Source organism: Akebia trifoliata, chromosome 5, assembly GCF_017979445.1.
Source record: "Akebia trifoliata isolate Shusen 1 chromosome 5, ASM1797944v1, whole genome shotgun sequence".
Taxonomy (NCBI): domain Eukaryota; kingdom Viridiplantae; phylum Streptophyta; class Magnoliopsida; order Ranunculales; family Lardizabalaceae; genus Akebia; species Akebia trifoliata.
The window spans coordinates 254,875-270,273 of NC_141379.1; the positions used below are offsets into that span (position 1 = coordinate 254,875).

Below are 15,399 nucleotides of genomic sequence, written 5' to 3' on the forward strand. Positions count from 1 at the left end.
CTCGAGGAATTGAGGAGTTGTTAGTCAATCCAAATGTTATGCCAGCATCTTAGATTGTCCCATGTAAGCAGCCTTAAACTGTGTTGGGACGTCAACCACCATGTTGGTCATGTCCTTTTTGTTCATGTAAATGATTTAAATCCCATTACATAAAACTTGGCCAGAGTCAACTTGCTTGAATGTTCTTTGTTATAAAATAATTCTTTTTAAATTGTTAAATATTTGTTCGTTTATATGAAAATAAGATTTTGTGATTGGCTGAGACGAGATGCCAAGTTGTAAAACCGCATGTGCCCATATCTTTGTAATGAATGGGTCAACTCGATTGTTTCTGCTCCTGCTCAGCTTAAAAATCAGTGTCACCTTACATTGTAGCAATCTAAAGAATTTTTTTATAATAGTCGAAATTTCATTTTAAGAAAAATATTATGTTTTCCTGAGCTGCATCATTACCAAAATGATCAGATCCTTCAAATATTGGAAAGCTGTTCTCGTAAACGAACCTTGTTACAACTAGATGCCTTAATAAAATGTTAGTGCTTATTATAACTAGATGACGGTAATAGTTAAAATGTTTTAAAATTGTCAAATCAGCTAAAAATTCAATTGTTGATAAATATAGTAATCATTTTTGCTAATATTTATTGGTATTTAATAATACTACAAATTATGAGTTATTTGACTGAAGTTAGTCAAAATTGGCATTAGTTCTCAAGTATTTGGAAGGGAGGAAATGCAACGAAACTATGAAATGAGATTAGGGTGTGTTTGGAAGCGGTTGTTAGTTGGAGTGGGAGTTGATTAGTATTCATTCAATTCCTTAAATAAACTTCAGTGTTTGGTTTCGTGTAAGAATTTTGTCGATGAATTATTTGCATTTGACTGAGATCCGATATGATTCCTTTATTACTTGGAAAATATTGTCATAGTCAATAAAATCTGACCAAGTTAATTGGGTTTCATATATTTTGATAAAATAATTAATTTTTGATAATTTAAATATTTATTAGTTAAAATAAATATGATTTTTTGATGAAAAATATTCTAATGTCGGGCTTAAAATGGATTTGGTTCGTGTCGGATCTAAGAATATCTATATCTGTATCTGATTTTTTATTCGGATCTGAATCAAACTCGAATCTTATTAGATAAAATCATATCATAACCGTATTGATTACACTAAATCCGGATTTGAATCCACCTAACAGAGTTACTTGATTCAAATTGAATAATTTTGGATTGTTCAACCTCTTTTTTTGTTATATTATTCAATTTTACTATTATAATTTATTTATCTTCTAAAATTTCATGTTATATTAAAGTAGTAGATAAAAGATATTTTAAAACGTAAAAAAATTATTTTCAAAGCAATATAGGAATGTATCCGTATATAACTCAGACCTGACTTGGATTAAGGGACATCAACCCAAATCGAACCCATATTTTTATTTGGATCTACTCCAAGGGGTCCAAACCCACTAAATACGGATTCAGATTAATCGAATTTCAAATAAAATCCGAAGCATTTTATGCCCTATTCTATTCACCTTATCTTATTAAAAAATTATAATTATTTAAATAAAAATCTATATTATAAATAATGTAAAGTGAGTTGAATGATTTATATATTAGATGATTTAGGTGAGTCAACTCAATATTTGGAATTAAAGATTTTTGTATGAAATTGTAAAATGCCACCTACATAAGTGGGAATTTATAACTCTCTTAAAATTGGGAGTTGAGGACCTTCTTGAAATTGGTGAACCAACCAACAAATTAGAATTGTAAATAAGTACTAGCTTCATGCAATATACTTTTTGTATTTGGCACTCTTGCGCCTGTCCGCATGGGCAAATGCTCCACGGTCTTCACCAAGATCATTGCCAAAGATTTGAAACAGCTAAAATAAATCTGTGACATGTGCACGTGTCAGAATTAGGTAAGGTGGGTTTGCCCACAGAAACCTTTATCCGTATCTATGATCCAGTCAAACTATAATATTTCCTGACCAGTAGAGTAACTTTTATCACTCCTTAAAAAACAAAAATTTGTTGGTTCATCCCCTTGACCAAGAATTGACTAATAGGAGTCCAAAAAATATAACATGGGAGGGGTAAGTTCTGGGCCAACCCGTTTCTAAAAGTGCAGCCAAACCCTTCTCTCCTTCCAATCCAATCAAATTGTATAGCTTGTCCATCCCTTCTTACAAATGCCAACCCCCCCCCCCCCCACCCCCCATTTGGTTCAACAGCCTTTTACCACTCCCACTTCCATACCCACGCAGACCGAAAACACTTTGAAAATTTTGAGGGAATCCTCTCCATTGGATTACACGTGGCATTGGCTGCGCAACACCATGTGTCTTGTAATGAGAAGGGTTCTCTCAAAATTTTGAGATGTCACTCCCTTGATCCAACCATTTGCAAATTGGAATTTAGCATCTAGAAAATCAGTGCTACATTTAAGCGTATAAGTTTTTTTTGAGTGGCGCACTTCCATAAAATTACGTAAAGAATAGGAGGAAGAATAAGACTCTGCGCTTTTATAGTTAACAAAACAAGGTTGTTTTCATTTCAAACCAAATAAAAAATTCCTATCAGAAATTTAACCACAACCAGGTAAATGAATCTCATAATACACACACCTAAATATTTGAAATAAGTGCTCTCCAAAGTTCTGGGGTAGGGGACTTGACGACTTCAGCAGGAGAATTCAGGCTACACTAATCACTACCATTCAAAATCAAAAATTTCCAGCAAAAAACCTCTCTGATGATATCTTTTTTTCAATTTTCCCTTCTGGTCCTCCTGCGTGGAGCCGCAGCATCATCTTTTTCATATTCTTCTTCCTTTTCTATGTTGCTGCTGCTTTCTTGGTTATCCGTGGTGGTGGTAGTCGCCTCTGCAGCAGCTCCAGTGTTTGTCTCATTATTGGTGATGACATTTGCCTGCACATAATAAGCACGTATATTTTTTTTTTATATATATAAAACAATTGCTACACATAGGAACTTGAAACAAATGGGGCAAGGCGTTGATGAAATCTTACAGGTGATTTCTTCCCACCAAAGAAAATCCTAAAGAAGATAGTCAAGATAACCAAAACAACAGAGACTAGGATGCCTATTGTAAGGTTAGGCTGCTTCTCTCCCTTCTCGATAACATCCTGCAAAACATACAACCCCACATTGATTATAACTCACCTCCAACCTAACAAGCAGAGCTCTAAACCACAATTTTGTTTTATAACTTACAATGATCCTGGGCTTGTAAGCATCCAAGAAAGGAACATCTGCAACCTTGTATAAGACGTCAAATACCTTCTTCTGCATACAAGAATTGTTTTGGGTGAGAATGATGATGAAAAGCCAAACCAATAAAAATGAGGACAAGAGAAGTAAAAAACTGGGGAAAAAAAAAAAAAAAGAGGGGCAGGGGAACCAGAAAATTGAAAGCAAGAAAAGCCACCTGGTAGCCTGAGAGTCCATCCGAAACACCAGCAGCTTCTTCCTCAGCCTTCTGCTTTTCTTTTTCTACCTCAAATTTTGGCTTCCACTTCGACACCCTGTATGACTCAGCAACTTTCTCATCGGTGGCTATCAAGATGTCATCAAACAAGATACCATCCTGCATTGTCCAAATCTCAATGCCAATGGCGGCTACAGGCTCAAAATCAGGTTTTTCAAGCTCAAAGTAGTTAGGGTTTGGGATCTGTTGCGGCTTCCAAATGCCCTTGAAGTTCGGGTTGTCAATCTGTGGGGCATGCCATTTTCCTTTGTAAGCAGGATTACTTTTCATCGGCCGTTTCCACACACCACAGCCAGGTGCGGTCTCACACTTTGGGTTATCAATCTTTGGTGCCTCCCATTCACCATCTTCATCATCATCCCAATCTTCTGGCTTTGCTGCTTCAGGATCATCAACCTCCTCGGGCTCATCATCCAACCATCCTTCAGGCTTCACAGCTTCCTCATCTTCAATTTCCAAGGGTGCATCCTCATCCCAGTCATCTGGCTTTACTGCATCTGGGTCTGAAATCTTAGCCCTCTCATCCCAGTCCTCGGGCTTCTTATCATCTGGGTCGGGAATTGTTTCGGCAGGAATGAGTGCTGGTTCAAAATCTTCGCCCGATAGGAAATTTACCTTCTTCTTCTCCTCCCCGTCAATTAGAATCAGTAAATCATTATTGGGTTTTAGTATGGCAGTGTACACATGGGATAATTTGTCAGAGGGAACAGAGGGAGGGTACTTGAGATGGTGTTCAACGTACTCCCCACTCTTGGGGTTCTTGTGCTTGAGAATGAAGTGCACCTTGTTGGTGGACCCACATTTGTCGGGTCCAAACATGATAGAGTATGGAGATTCGTTGTTGAATTCCTTTGGTTTCCATCCAGCCTCCTGAGGTCGGAGGTATTTAAGGTATGCACCACCACACTCAAGCCCATTCTGGAATCGAACCTCAAATTGTAGTACGATGGTTCCATCCTTAAGACTCACAGGCTCATCAAGCTCTTTCACGATTGCATACTTCTTTGCCTTCTCACTCACAAGGAGTCCATAATCATCATGCCCCTCACTTTTTGAGTGCTTCCATACACCTGAGACCAAAAATAAATATATAAGTGCTATTAAAAAAATGACTAGCAAACCAATTTGGATAAGGCAAGAGATAAAATGTTACGGCCATGGGATAAGCCCCATGTGACAATCTGTAAGAGATAAACATAAATGTAGAAATTTGAAGCAATTGCAGAACAAAGCCTGGAAGCACATCATCAGATTTTATTAACAATAACACAAGCACATAAGGAGGATCTTGCAACCTTTGTTTTGAAGATCATGGCACTTTTAGTTGGTTGGAGGTCTTTCTTGTTGGAGTTCAGTGTAAACTGTTTTGAATACTTTGCTTCTAAATGGGCTTGCTTGGTTTGTAATTAGCTTCGTTTTATGTGTTTTGGTTTTCTAATGAAGATTTCTTTGACATGAGGTTTTCTTTGTACTCTGCTCCTTTTCTCTTAATATGACATTTTTTTTTTTTTTTTGAAAAGTATAATAAATTGAAAAAGGATAGAAAACAGAAAACAGAATACAAGAGGCCGAGAGAGCCTCGCAAAGAGCTACAAAAAGAAAGCAAAAACATCAAAAATTACATAAAGAACTCCATCTAAAGACAAAATCATCAAAAGTAGTCCCCTTGAATTGTATGTTCTGCTTGGACCATAAGTACAACAAACCCAAGATCTCCAAGAAGCTGCCGTGCTCACTCCTCATCTTGCCATTGAAAACCCTATTATTCCTCTCGGTCCACACCCCCCAAGCAATAGCCGAGGGAAGAATAGCCCAAAGGAATCTTTTTCTGGGAGAGAAATCATTATTGGCCCACCCTTCTACCAACGAGGAGAACTTACAAGGAAAGACGCATTGAATACGAAATAACCCAAGAAAAAATGACCAAATATTATGAGAAAATGAACAATGGATTAAAATATGGTCAACAGACTCTCCATCCTTCAAACAAAGCGGGCAACAATTAGGCGTAATCCATCCCCGAATAATCAAGTTATCTAATGTTAGAATTTTACCAAGACAAGCCAACCACACAAAAAAGGAAATTTTAGAAGGAATTGAATTGGACCAAATACTGGTTCCCAAGGAAGATCGTTCTGTATGAGTGTTTAGCCAATTATGAAAAGATCTAACAGAGAATCTCAAGTCCTTCGTCCTCGTCCATTCCCACCTGTCCTGATTACTCACATCGAGAAGTCGCGAATTCAAGAGCTCAAGGAAAGATGTCACCTCAGTTAGCTCCCAATCATTAAAGTTTCTCCTAAACCCCAAATCCCAAGTAGAGCTGGAATCATTGCTAATCAAACACTGTTGTATAGTTCCATTTTTTTTCCGAGAACAAGCGTACAAAGACGGAAATTGAGTCGCTAGAGGCGATGTGCCACCCCAACTATCTTCCCAGAATCTAATTTTGTCCCCCTTTCCTGCCTTGAATCTGATTCATTTCTCAAACTCCTCTCTTACTTTTAGAATCCCCTTCCATACACTACACCCATACGTGCCTTTGGCTTCACTGCTATACCAACCCAGTCTCTCTTCCCCATATTTGGCCGTGATGATCCTCCTCCAAAGTCTATCCTTCTCCTCCCCAAACCTCCAAAGCCATTTCCCTAACAGAGCTCTATTAGCAAGTCTAAGACCCCTAATCCCCAAACCCCCATTCTTCTTGGGCTTACAGATAATCTTCCACCTAACTACATTTTTCTTATCCTACAAATAAAGGAAGCACATAAGGATTGTTGAAGGAATATTGTTCCTCCATACCCTTAACAGAAACATATACATAGAGGAATGATCACTCAATTTACCTCCCAGGAGGAGGTTGTAGGATTTAATAACATATTGATTTCTTAGTAGATCCCTGGATCAGACCCCGGAAGCTAATAAAAAGACATGAGCAAACATATTTGGGAAGTAAATAAATCCCTCCTTAAGTGAGGAAATTCACCATCCCATATTAGTCCACGCATCGTCACATGCATGATTTCCATGTATGGAATCATAGCTTACTAAACATGTGGCATTTGCACAACCAAACTGACGAAAGCCTATTTCTCCTTAGGGCCATGTGGCACACACACACACACACACTCTAATTGCAAAGACAAGTCTTTTTTTTACTTGATTATCAGATTTTTCTCTTTTGTTTATTTGATTTTCCCATTGGAGAAATAATAAGGCCTATCATTGAAAATTAAAATGTACACACAAAAAAATCATCACAATGTCTCATCCAATTATACAGAGTCTGCTACACAAATGTGTTTCAATATTCAATTCTATTGCAAACTAAGTAGCAAAAGCATGGCACTTAAGGTTTTCCAACGTGCCAACACAACTACAGGAATCTGCAAGTTGGAAAGCCAAACACGTCCCTACGACATGATTATATCGAGTGGTACCCTGGACAAATGCCATGAATTTCATGAAATTTAGCACTCGTTTCAAAGAAAAACTCCAGTATAAATCAAAGGAGATACATGGCTAGTCTTGCTACAATCATATTTTATGTACGTCACATCTAGTTGAAAACATATGTTCCATACGTACACATCTCCCCATCATGAGGCAATATTCATATTGATTTGAATATTTTGCGCTGAAAATCATGTGTGAACAGATGATCCTAGCCATCAATCAATTGCATTAATTAAAAAAATAAATTAAACACCCTCTTCCGCGTGCCCCAAATCCTAATTTTTTGAATTTGACAAATCTAGCCGGATGATTCTGACATTAACACCCATTACCATGCAACATGGTTATATTCAGTGGTCTCCATAACACAAGGCCAACTAATAATGAAAGAACAACACTCAACCAAGTATAAAATTTCACTGATATAGCAGGGAAAATAAACTGCAAACGATTATAAACTAGATCTCATAAATAAATAAATAAATAAATAAAGAGGAGAATAGATCTGAAATCGAACCTCCATAGTCATCTTTCTCAGACACGATCCATCGTCCCTCGAACGATTCGTCAAAAGACTCATAAAAAAGCTATTAAACACAGTCGAATTCAAAATCAGATACAGGAAATCATAGAAAATTTCTAAAAATCCCACAAAAACCAAAGCGATTGAGAGAGAATTCCTACCGAGTCTGACGCAAAGATCTGGAAAGTAAGGCAAGCTATCAAAAGCAAAATTAATTGCTGACGATTCCGTTTCCCTTCCATCAGAAATATTTCATAAACCTGTAAAATAATAACGTTTCGTGCCAATTGAAGATCCAAACCCCGAAAAACAAATCCTCTAAACCCTAACCCTAATATCTGCGCGATCTGTGATCTGAGTAGAAAAACTTATAAAACTGACCTGACTCGACTAAAACTGAAGAATACAAATGTGATTGAGAGCTAGAAATCGTGAAAAAATAGATCCGAATCCCCCAAAAAACTATAAAAATAAAAAAGGCGAACGAGATCTTACCTTGCAATCGATGCTGGAATTGCACTATAATTCAGAGACAATGGTTTAATATCGTCTATGTGGGTTCTAGGGTTTTTTTCAGATTGGAGAGGGGAACTAATGAAAGTAGGGCAGATTTGCGGGGTTTAAAAGGCGACGTCGAGCTGTTTAGACCAATAACATCTCTCGCCACGTGCAATGACCAATTGTAGGCCGCCACGTGGGATTTTCGATTCAATTTCTGCCTCGATATTCCATGGCTCCCTCTATAACCATTTTTGATTAATTCTAAGTTGACCATGGGTCATGACCCGTAGTACACTTATATAGGAAGGAAAGGAAACTCACATATTAACTAACAATCTTGAGTAAAATGAGTCACTATCTTGGCGTGGTGGTGCACGAATGCCCATAGATGTATTTTTTTTGAGATACAAATAAAATGGATTCATAAACATACATGCACCACCCCATCAAAATACCTCCATGTGTCTCCTAATGAGGTCACTCTATCATTAATCTAAGAAAGTACATCCCATACTCTTCTTAAGATTTATTCATATTGTTAAATTTTATGTTTACATTATCATAATAGAATTATGAGTGAAGATATGAGTGTCTTTTCATTTGTTTGGATTGGTAATTATTTGGTGAAGGTTCAATTTGGAAAAGTTTCATTACAAAATTGATAAAATTTCAAAAATTATACAAAATATTTTATCAAATTTCTTACCAAAACCTATCACATTAATCTTTCTCTCTAATTCCTAACTTCTTTAATGTTTGAATGTTGAAAAAACTAAAATTTTAAAACTAAAGGATAAAAATGTTTCCATATTCCATAATTAATTGAGGAATCATCAATTGATTTGTCAATTTATCGAATTAATCAACTGACTCCTAATTTGGAGAATTTTACAAATTTTTTAAAAAATTTCAGAGAATTTTATCACTATGCCTATTTTATCTTCTTTACTATTAGGGAAAATTATTTAAAGGACCTTGATAGAGGGATTTCTTTTTAAATAGTCCTTAAGTTTTGGGTGATTTCTTAATAGTTCATGTTGTAATATTTTTGAAATTCTCAATTTATCATTTTTCTCTTCTTCTTCATATAATTAGGTTTTCAACGACGGTTACTATCATTTTCGACGATTCTTTTATTACAAATTACAAATGGAGAACGATATTCTCTTAATTTTGAATATTTAGATATATTTTTACTTATTTATTTTGATGGTTTATAATAAAAAATGAAAAAGAAAGTTGAGATTCTAAATAACAAAAAAATTATGATTACTTTGTAATCTTTACTTTGGATTTCTATTTCACAACTATGATACATGCATTTTGAATATTTCAAGAAGATTTACCTAGTACCGAAATCGAAAAAATGAGGGGGGAAAAAATGGATCACATTTACGATGTCAAGTTCATCACAATTTTTTTTGTCTTGTTCAACAATATTATTTTTTAGCTCACCACTTAGTGTTGAGTTCACCGTTTTTTATTATTGAATTCATCACTTTGATATTAATATTTTGAGTTTGACAATAATTATTGATGAACTTGGTGTTTTTAATTCAGATTTAATTACCATTGAACTAGAGAATAAAAGTGAAGAGCCTGGCAATAAAAACGTCTAACTCAATAATAAAAAGTGGCGAACTCTATACTTAGTGGTGAGTTCAAGAATAAAAATTTTGAACTCAACAATAAAAAAGGTGAACTTGACATTCCAAAAGTGATGCATAATTAAAATATATATATATATATATATATATATATATATATATATTTTCGACTTTGATACTAGGTAAATCTTCTTAAAATACATGTAACGTAGTTTCGAAACGGATACTCGAACATAAAATTTTAGAATTTAACTTCTTCGTTCTTTTTATTTTTCTTTTTTATAAATTGTCGAAAAAAAAAAGACATCTAAATGTTCAAATTTAAGAATATATCATTCTCCATTTGTCATTTACGATAAAAAAAAATCATTGGAAATGATCATAATCGTCATCGAAAAATCTAATGATGTGAAGAAGATTAGAAAATGATAGTTTGCGTATCCCTAAGTAATTTTCCCTTACTATTATATTGAGAGAAGACAAAGTAGAAGTGATTCGACACCAAAATTTGCCCACTTTTATATTCAAATTTAATATATTCAAAGTCAATAAAATTGCAATAGGCCCTAAAATCACTTGGGTTAGTTTTCAAAATTACAACATATCATTTTATTTTATATTTTAAATTACAAATAAACCCTTTTAATGCCACCTTCTAGTTGATATTAAGGATAAATTACACTTTGGCATAATTCCATGTTGACACCTTATTGTTTTGACAATTGCACTTACCTCCCTTATATTTCATTTAAGGAGTTCACTTACGCCCCTTCCATCCACTTGCCGTCAATGCAAAGATTTAAATTTAAATTTAAATTTTTATAAAGATTATTTTACCTTTTTTAAAATGTTTACTTTTTATAAACAAAAATATCCCTCGAAAAATATGGGTTCATGCCTAAGAATGTGAATGCTTAGACACGTGCACTTTTTAATATTGTTTTTAGATTTAATTTTTAAGGGAAAAGAAAAGATAAAATGAGTGGGAAAAATGGTAAAACAACATCTGAACTTTAACCCATCAATGAAAAGGGAGGTAAGTGCAATTATCAAAACATCAGAGGGTCAACATGGAATTATGCCAAACTACATGGTGTCAAAGTGCAATTCACCCAAATATCAATAGGCCTTAGATTGATTCCAAATGATGGTTTTGGTTTGTCAAAATCATAATTATGAAAACTAAGATGTTAAGCTTTGCAATGGTGCCATCTCATCCGAGGAGTGAGAAGATAACAAATGTGGGACATTTGTGGTAAGTGGGGTTTGAAATTAGATTTACTTCATAATATATTTACTTTTCATAAGTTATATTAGAAGAATAAATGATTTTATCCTTGCTTCCACTCTAAGGACTCTTTTTTTTATCCTTTGTCCTTAAACTATTTACTAGAAATGCCTTTCTGTCCCAACGAAACACATTTTTCAACTCTCCCCATCTTTTCTAGCCCAAAATTGTTGAAATACTTTTTAAAAGACTTATAAAATGCAATTGAAAATGATTTAAAATCGAGAATCATTCTTTTTTTTTCTTTGTCCCTCTAGTTGTGAGTGGAAAACACCATGGCTAAGTGCAAAAATGACGCTTCAGTGTAAAAAATGCAAAAGCCAAGTACTGCTTCACTCTTTATTTTATTCTTTTTTTTTATAATTATTTTCTTTGTATTCGAATTGCTTTTAAAATATAGCCAAGTGTAACAATTAATGGATTCTAGAAATAGATTTTGGGTAAAAATAATATTCTAGGAGCATTTGGTTTGGATTCTAGAATTTGATTTTGACTTTTAAACAGATTTAATAATCCAATGCATTGTTTGGCTTGGATGATCAACCTGATTTTTTCATAGATCAAAAACAAAAAAACATGGAGGCAGAAATAGTTCTCGAGTTGTTTCTCCTAATTCTCACACCCTATCCATTTATGTCGATCTTGAAATACAATAATAATCATTATTATTATTATTATTGTAGATGCAAAAAACTTGCACTGCCTTGAGATTCCCATTGGATGGTTCATTTGTTCCTCCTATAGTCTTGGGTGTGCCTGTAAAAACACATCTCCATGCTTAAATCAGAATCTTAGTACAAAATGTATTGATTTTAGAAGAAGGAATTGCATTCCTTTTTCGTGCCCCTTTCCCTTATATCTATAGAGATATTCATTCTAGGATTATTCCTAATTTTCTTCATAAATTCCCTCCTTTTATCTTTTTGTAGTTCTTCTTTGTTAGGAATGTATTTATTCATTATTCTATAGACTTTCACCCCTAATTGTAGGGATCTCTCGTGATCTTTCGTGAATATGCTTGGAATTCTATCTTTTAGGGATTCGATTGATTGAATCCTTCCCCCATGCTCTGTCCAATCGCTATGAGTTCCCGACCCGATCTCCCCTTGTATCCGACTTCTCATTCTTCAACGTTATCAAGAAGTGAGATCTGATAGGTTGGATTCTCTTTGACTCTCGAGGATCAGAATTCGTTATTATTATTATTATTGTATTGTCTCTTTGACTCTCGAGGATCGGAATTTGGTATTATTATTATTATTGTATTGTCATAATTCTTTGTGTAATCTTAACGTGCCCTTTAAACATACTATTCACTTGAAAACTAATAGAAAATTAGCTAAATGCCCTCTTTTCCAATCTCTTTCCAAAAGTCTCTTATTTTCAATCTGAGGATGAACAATTTAATAGTTTTTCCTCAATATTAGTTTTCAAAAGACCAAATGAAATTTTGGATTCTAGAAATCAATTTTTATGATATGATTTTGACAATCCATAATTAAATTGAGAATCAAATTCTATAATCCAAACCAAACACCCCACTAAAATTTGAACCAAGTGCCCCCCACAAGCTTAATTTTACATAAGTGTAGGTAGGGCTATTAACGGATAGGTATTTGATCGGGATAGTGCTATATTCGAATTCGAATTCGAAAAAAATAATACTATCCGAATTCGAATTCGAATCCGAAAAATATATCGAATATCCGATAATATCCAATCCGATAAAAAATCCTACAAAAGTCCATCTTTCTCAATCTGTCGGAGTTTGCATAATCGAAACCCACAAATTTCATCCGAAAAATCACTCCGACTGGTTCAAATCGGAGAGAGAGAGAGAAAGAGAGAATGTACTTGGATGCTCATCGGGTGGAGAAGACGTGTCGGAGTTCGCACAGTCGAAACCCACATTTTCTTCGAAAAATCACTCCGATTGGTTCAGATCGAAAAGAGAGAGAGAGAGAAATAGTTGCCGACCGGAGAAGACGATGGTTACGAAGTTCAACCGAAATCATTATTCATCTGGTTCTTCACGTTTGAAGGTTTGAGAGAAGATAAAGTTTAAAAATAAAATTTTGTTGTAAAACATAAATACATAATATATATTATTATCATAGCAGATATTATCGAATCGGATATCACAATATCTGAATTCGTATCTGAAACTCATTCGAATGTTAAATTGACATCCGAATCCGATATCCAAAAATTTCAGATAATATCCAATTTTTCGAATTTGAATTCGGATTTCGACTATCCATTGACACCCCTAAGTGTAGGTGCATAATTACACCCAATCACATAGACTTATAATTTTTTTTTTCCAGGTGACCATTATATCATAAATAAGTTGAATCAATGCAAACACGTGTTGGCATATCCTTATTTAAGATTTGATTCGATTGACGAAGGAGATTTGTCGAGATCGTCACGTGTCAACTTTTTCGAGTGCAAAAGAGGACTCACTTAGAGTTACATTGGCAAATTTTGATCTATATAATAAAATACAATAGTAGACCCCTACTCTCTAAGTAACCAAATTCGAAATCCAACACCTCAACCTTCTAAATTTAATGAAAAAAATTCAGATCCAATAAAAGAAAAAGAAAATTTAAAACATAAATTTTCTGGGGCTTGATCAAGATTTAGAAAATGAATGGTTTTGAACTTCCATGTAAACTAAAAATTTAACGGTGAAAAATAATTTTTCTTTATACATTTTTGTTTCAAATACATTAGAATTTTTTTCTTTGCAACCCTATGGCATCAGACCATGTTTTTGAATGCCTAAACGTGAGCTCAACCACCCTTAGTAATATTTGAAATCTTACGAAGTTAATAAAGTCACACTTACTCTTTTTTAAGATAAGCCTGCGTTTTAATTTGAAAATGAGAGGGAAACCCTCTTTCATTGTTTAATGGTTGATTGATTCATTAGGAATCTAGTTGAACGATCTCCATTGGCATCGTCCCTAGGCGAAAACAAACAGTGAACAAGTCAGATAGGGTTGATCCATGCCACGTAGCACGCAAAGAAGACCAGTAGTTCATTGGAACACAGCCTCAGCTTGTACGTGATCCTCACTTACAACCAAAAGAAAAAAAGACGAAGACGCAATCCTATTGGAGGAAACAAAAAGCCACGGCTAAACAACAAATCTCATAAATTCAACGGCTAAGATCTATTCTCACACGGATCACTTATTTCCCTATAAATACACCAACACATGCGTTCCTAAAATCCCGCCAAGCAATACTCATCGCAAATTCAAATATTTCAGTTTCAAAAAAGAAAGGAAAGAGATTCGGAGATCCGTAGAAATGGAGGCTGGAAAGACAACGAAACCTGCTGGAGGGAGGAAAGGATCGGCTAAGAGGAAGCCAGTTTCGAAATCTACCAAAGCTGGGCTTCAGTTTCCTGTAGGAAGGATTGCGAGGTTCTTGAAGAAAGGCAGATATGCGCAGAGGCTCGGCACTGGTGCTCCCATCTACATGGCCGCAGTTCTTGAGTACTTAGCCGCTGAGGTATTGCAGACATTTTGACATTTTTTCAAAAATTAATATTTCTTTGCTTTTCTGAGGGTTTTGTAAATCTCCAAGTTCTGTTTTTTTATTTATTTATTTGTGGTGGATAGGTGTTGGAATTGGCGGGAAATGCAGCGAGAGACAATAAGAAGACACGAATCATTCCAAGGCATGTTCTTTTGGCAGTGAGGAACGATGATGAGCTTGGAAAATTGTTGTCTGGTGTGACAATCGCTCATGGTGGTGTTCTCCCTAACATCCATTCGGTTCTACTCCCCAAGAAGACCGACAAGTCTGCTGCTGAACCCAAATCCCCCAAGAAGGCATCCCCAAAGAAAGCTTAATCTAGTGGTTCTTACTTTTATTATCTTTTGAAGGGAAGGGATCCTCCCCTCCTCTCTCTTTTTGTTTTAGGTTTTTGTTATGTAGATAGAGCTAGTCTTTTTAACATATATATCTCTTCTATCAGAAGATGGTTTAGTGATGATGTATTTTGGATCAATTGTTTTTGTCTTAAACTAATTGAATCATTTCCTTCCAACTTGATTACAAGTATTGATTTAAATTTCAAAAGCAACTTTTTGTTTTTGGGGTCATTTTTGGATTACTAGATGTTATAATCGGAAGATTTGGTTTTTCAATTCATATAATGTGCATTTAAATTCATAAAGAAAATGTTTTGTTAAACATTTCATAGTTCCCAATCGACTTCTTTACGTTTCCAACATTTATTTTATGAACACGTTCAAACAATTATCTATAATGTATATGATGGCATTCCAAATGATTTTTTTTTTTAATTATTAGAAGCTGGAATGATATATTTAATTTGACTCTTCAAAGTAATGTTTCAATCACACAAATTAAGTGTAAAAGTACAATCTTTTAATCATTTAATAACAAATAAGGAATAAAAGTTGAAATCTATCACATTCTTTTGTACAATTTTGTTGCATATGTTACTTCCAGTGT

General features: G+C 34.6%; 2 protein-coding genes across 2 annotated transcripts; one reads left to right on the forward strand and one right to left on the reverse strand.

The window, feature by feature from the left end:
* Nucleotides 1-2,540: 2,540 nt before the first annotated feature.
* Nucleotides 2,541-8,155, reverse strand: LOC147400731 (calnexin homolog). The gene is made up of 7 exons (XM_086441721.1): nucleotides 8,002-8,155; nucleotides 7,668-7,766; nucleotides 7,501-7,570; nucleotides 3,468-4,597; nucleotides 3,254-3,325; nucleotides 3,049-3,165; nucleotides 2,541-2,947 (listed from the first exon to the last, which is right to left on the reverse strand). The coding sequence occupies exons 2-7, from the start codon at nucleotides 7,746-7,748 to the stop codon at nucleotides 2,786-2,788; spliced, it is 1,632 nt and encodes a 543-aa protein (XP_086297847.1). The 5' UTR covers nucleotides 7,749-7,766; nucleotides 8,002-8,155; the 3' UTR covers nucleotides 2,541-2,785.
* A 5,987-nt stretch (nucleotides 8,156-14,142) lies between these two features.
* On the forward strand, nucleotides 14,143-14,973 carry LOC147400732 (histone H2A-like). The gene is made up of 2 exons (XM_086441724.1): nucleotides 14,143-14,427; nucleotides 14,538-14,973. The coding sequence occupies exons 1-2, from the start codon at nucleotides 14,224-14,226 to the stop codon at nucleotides 14,769-14,771; spliced, it is 438 nt and encodes a 145-aa protein (XP_086297850.1). The 5' UTR covers nucleotides 14,143-14,223; the 3' UTR covers nucleotides 14,772-14,973.
* The last annotated feature ends 426 nt before the right edge of the window (nucleotides 14,974-15,399 follow it).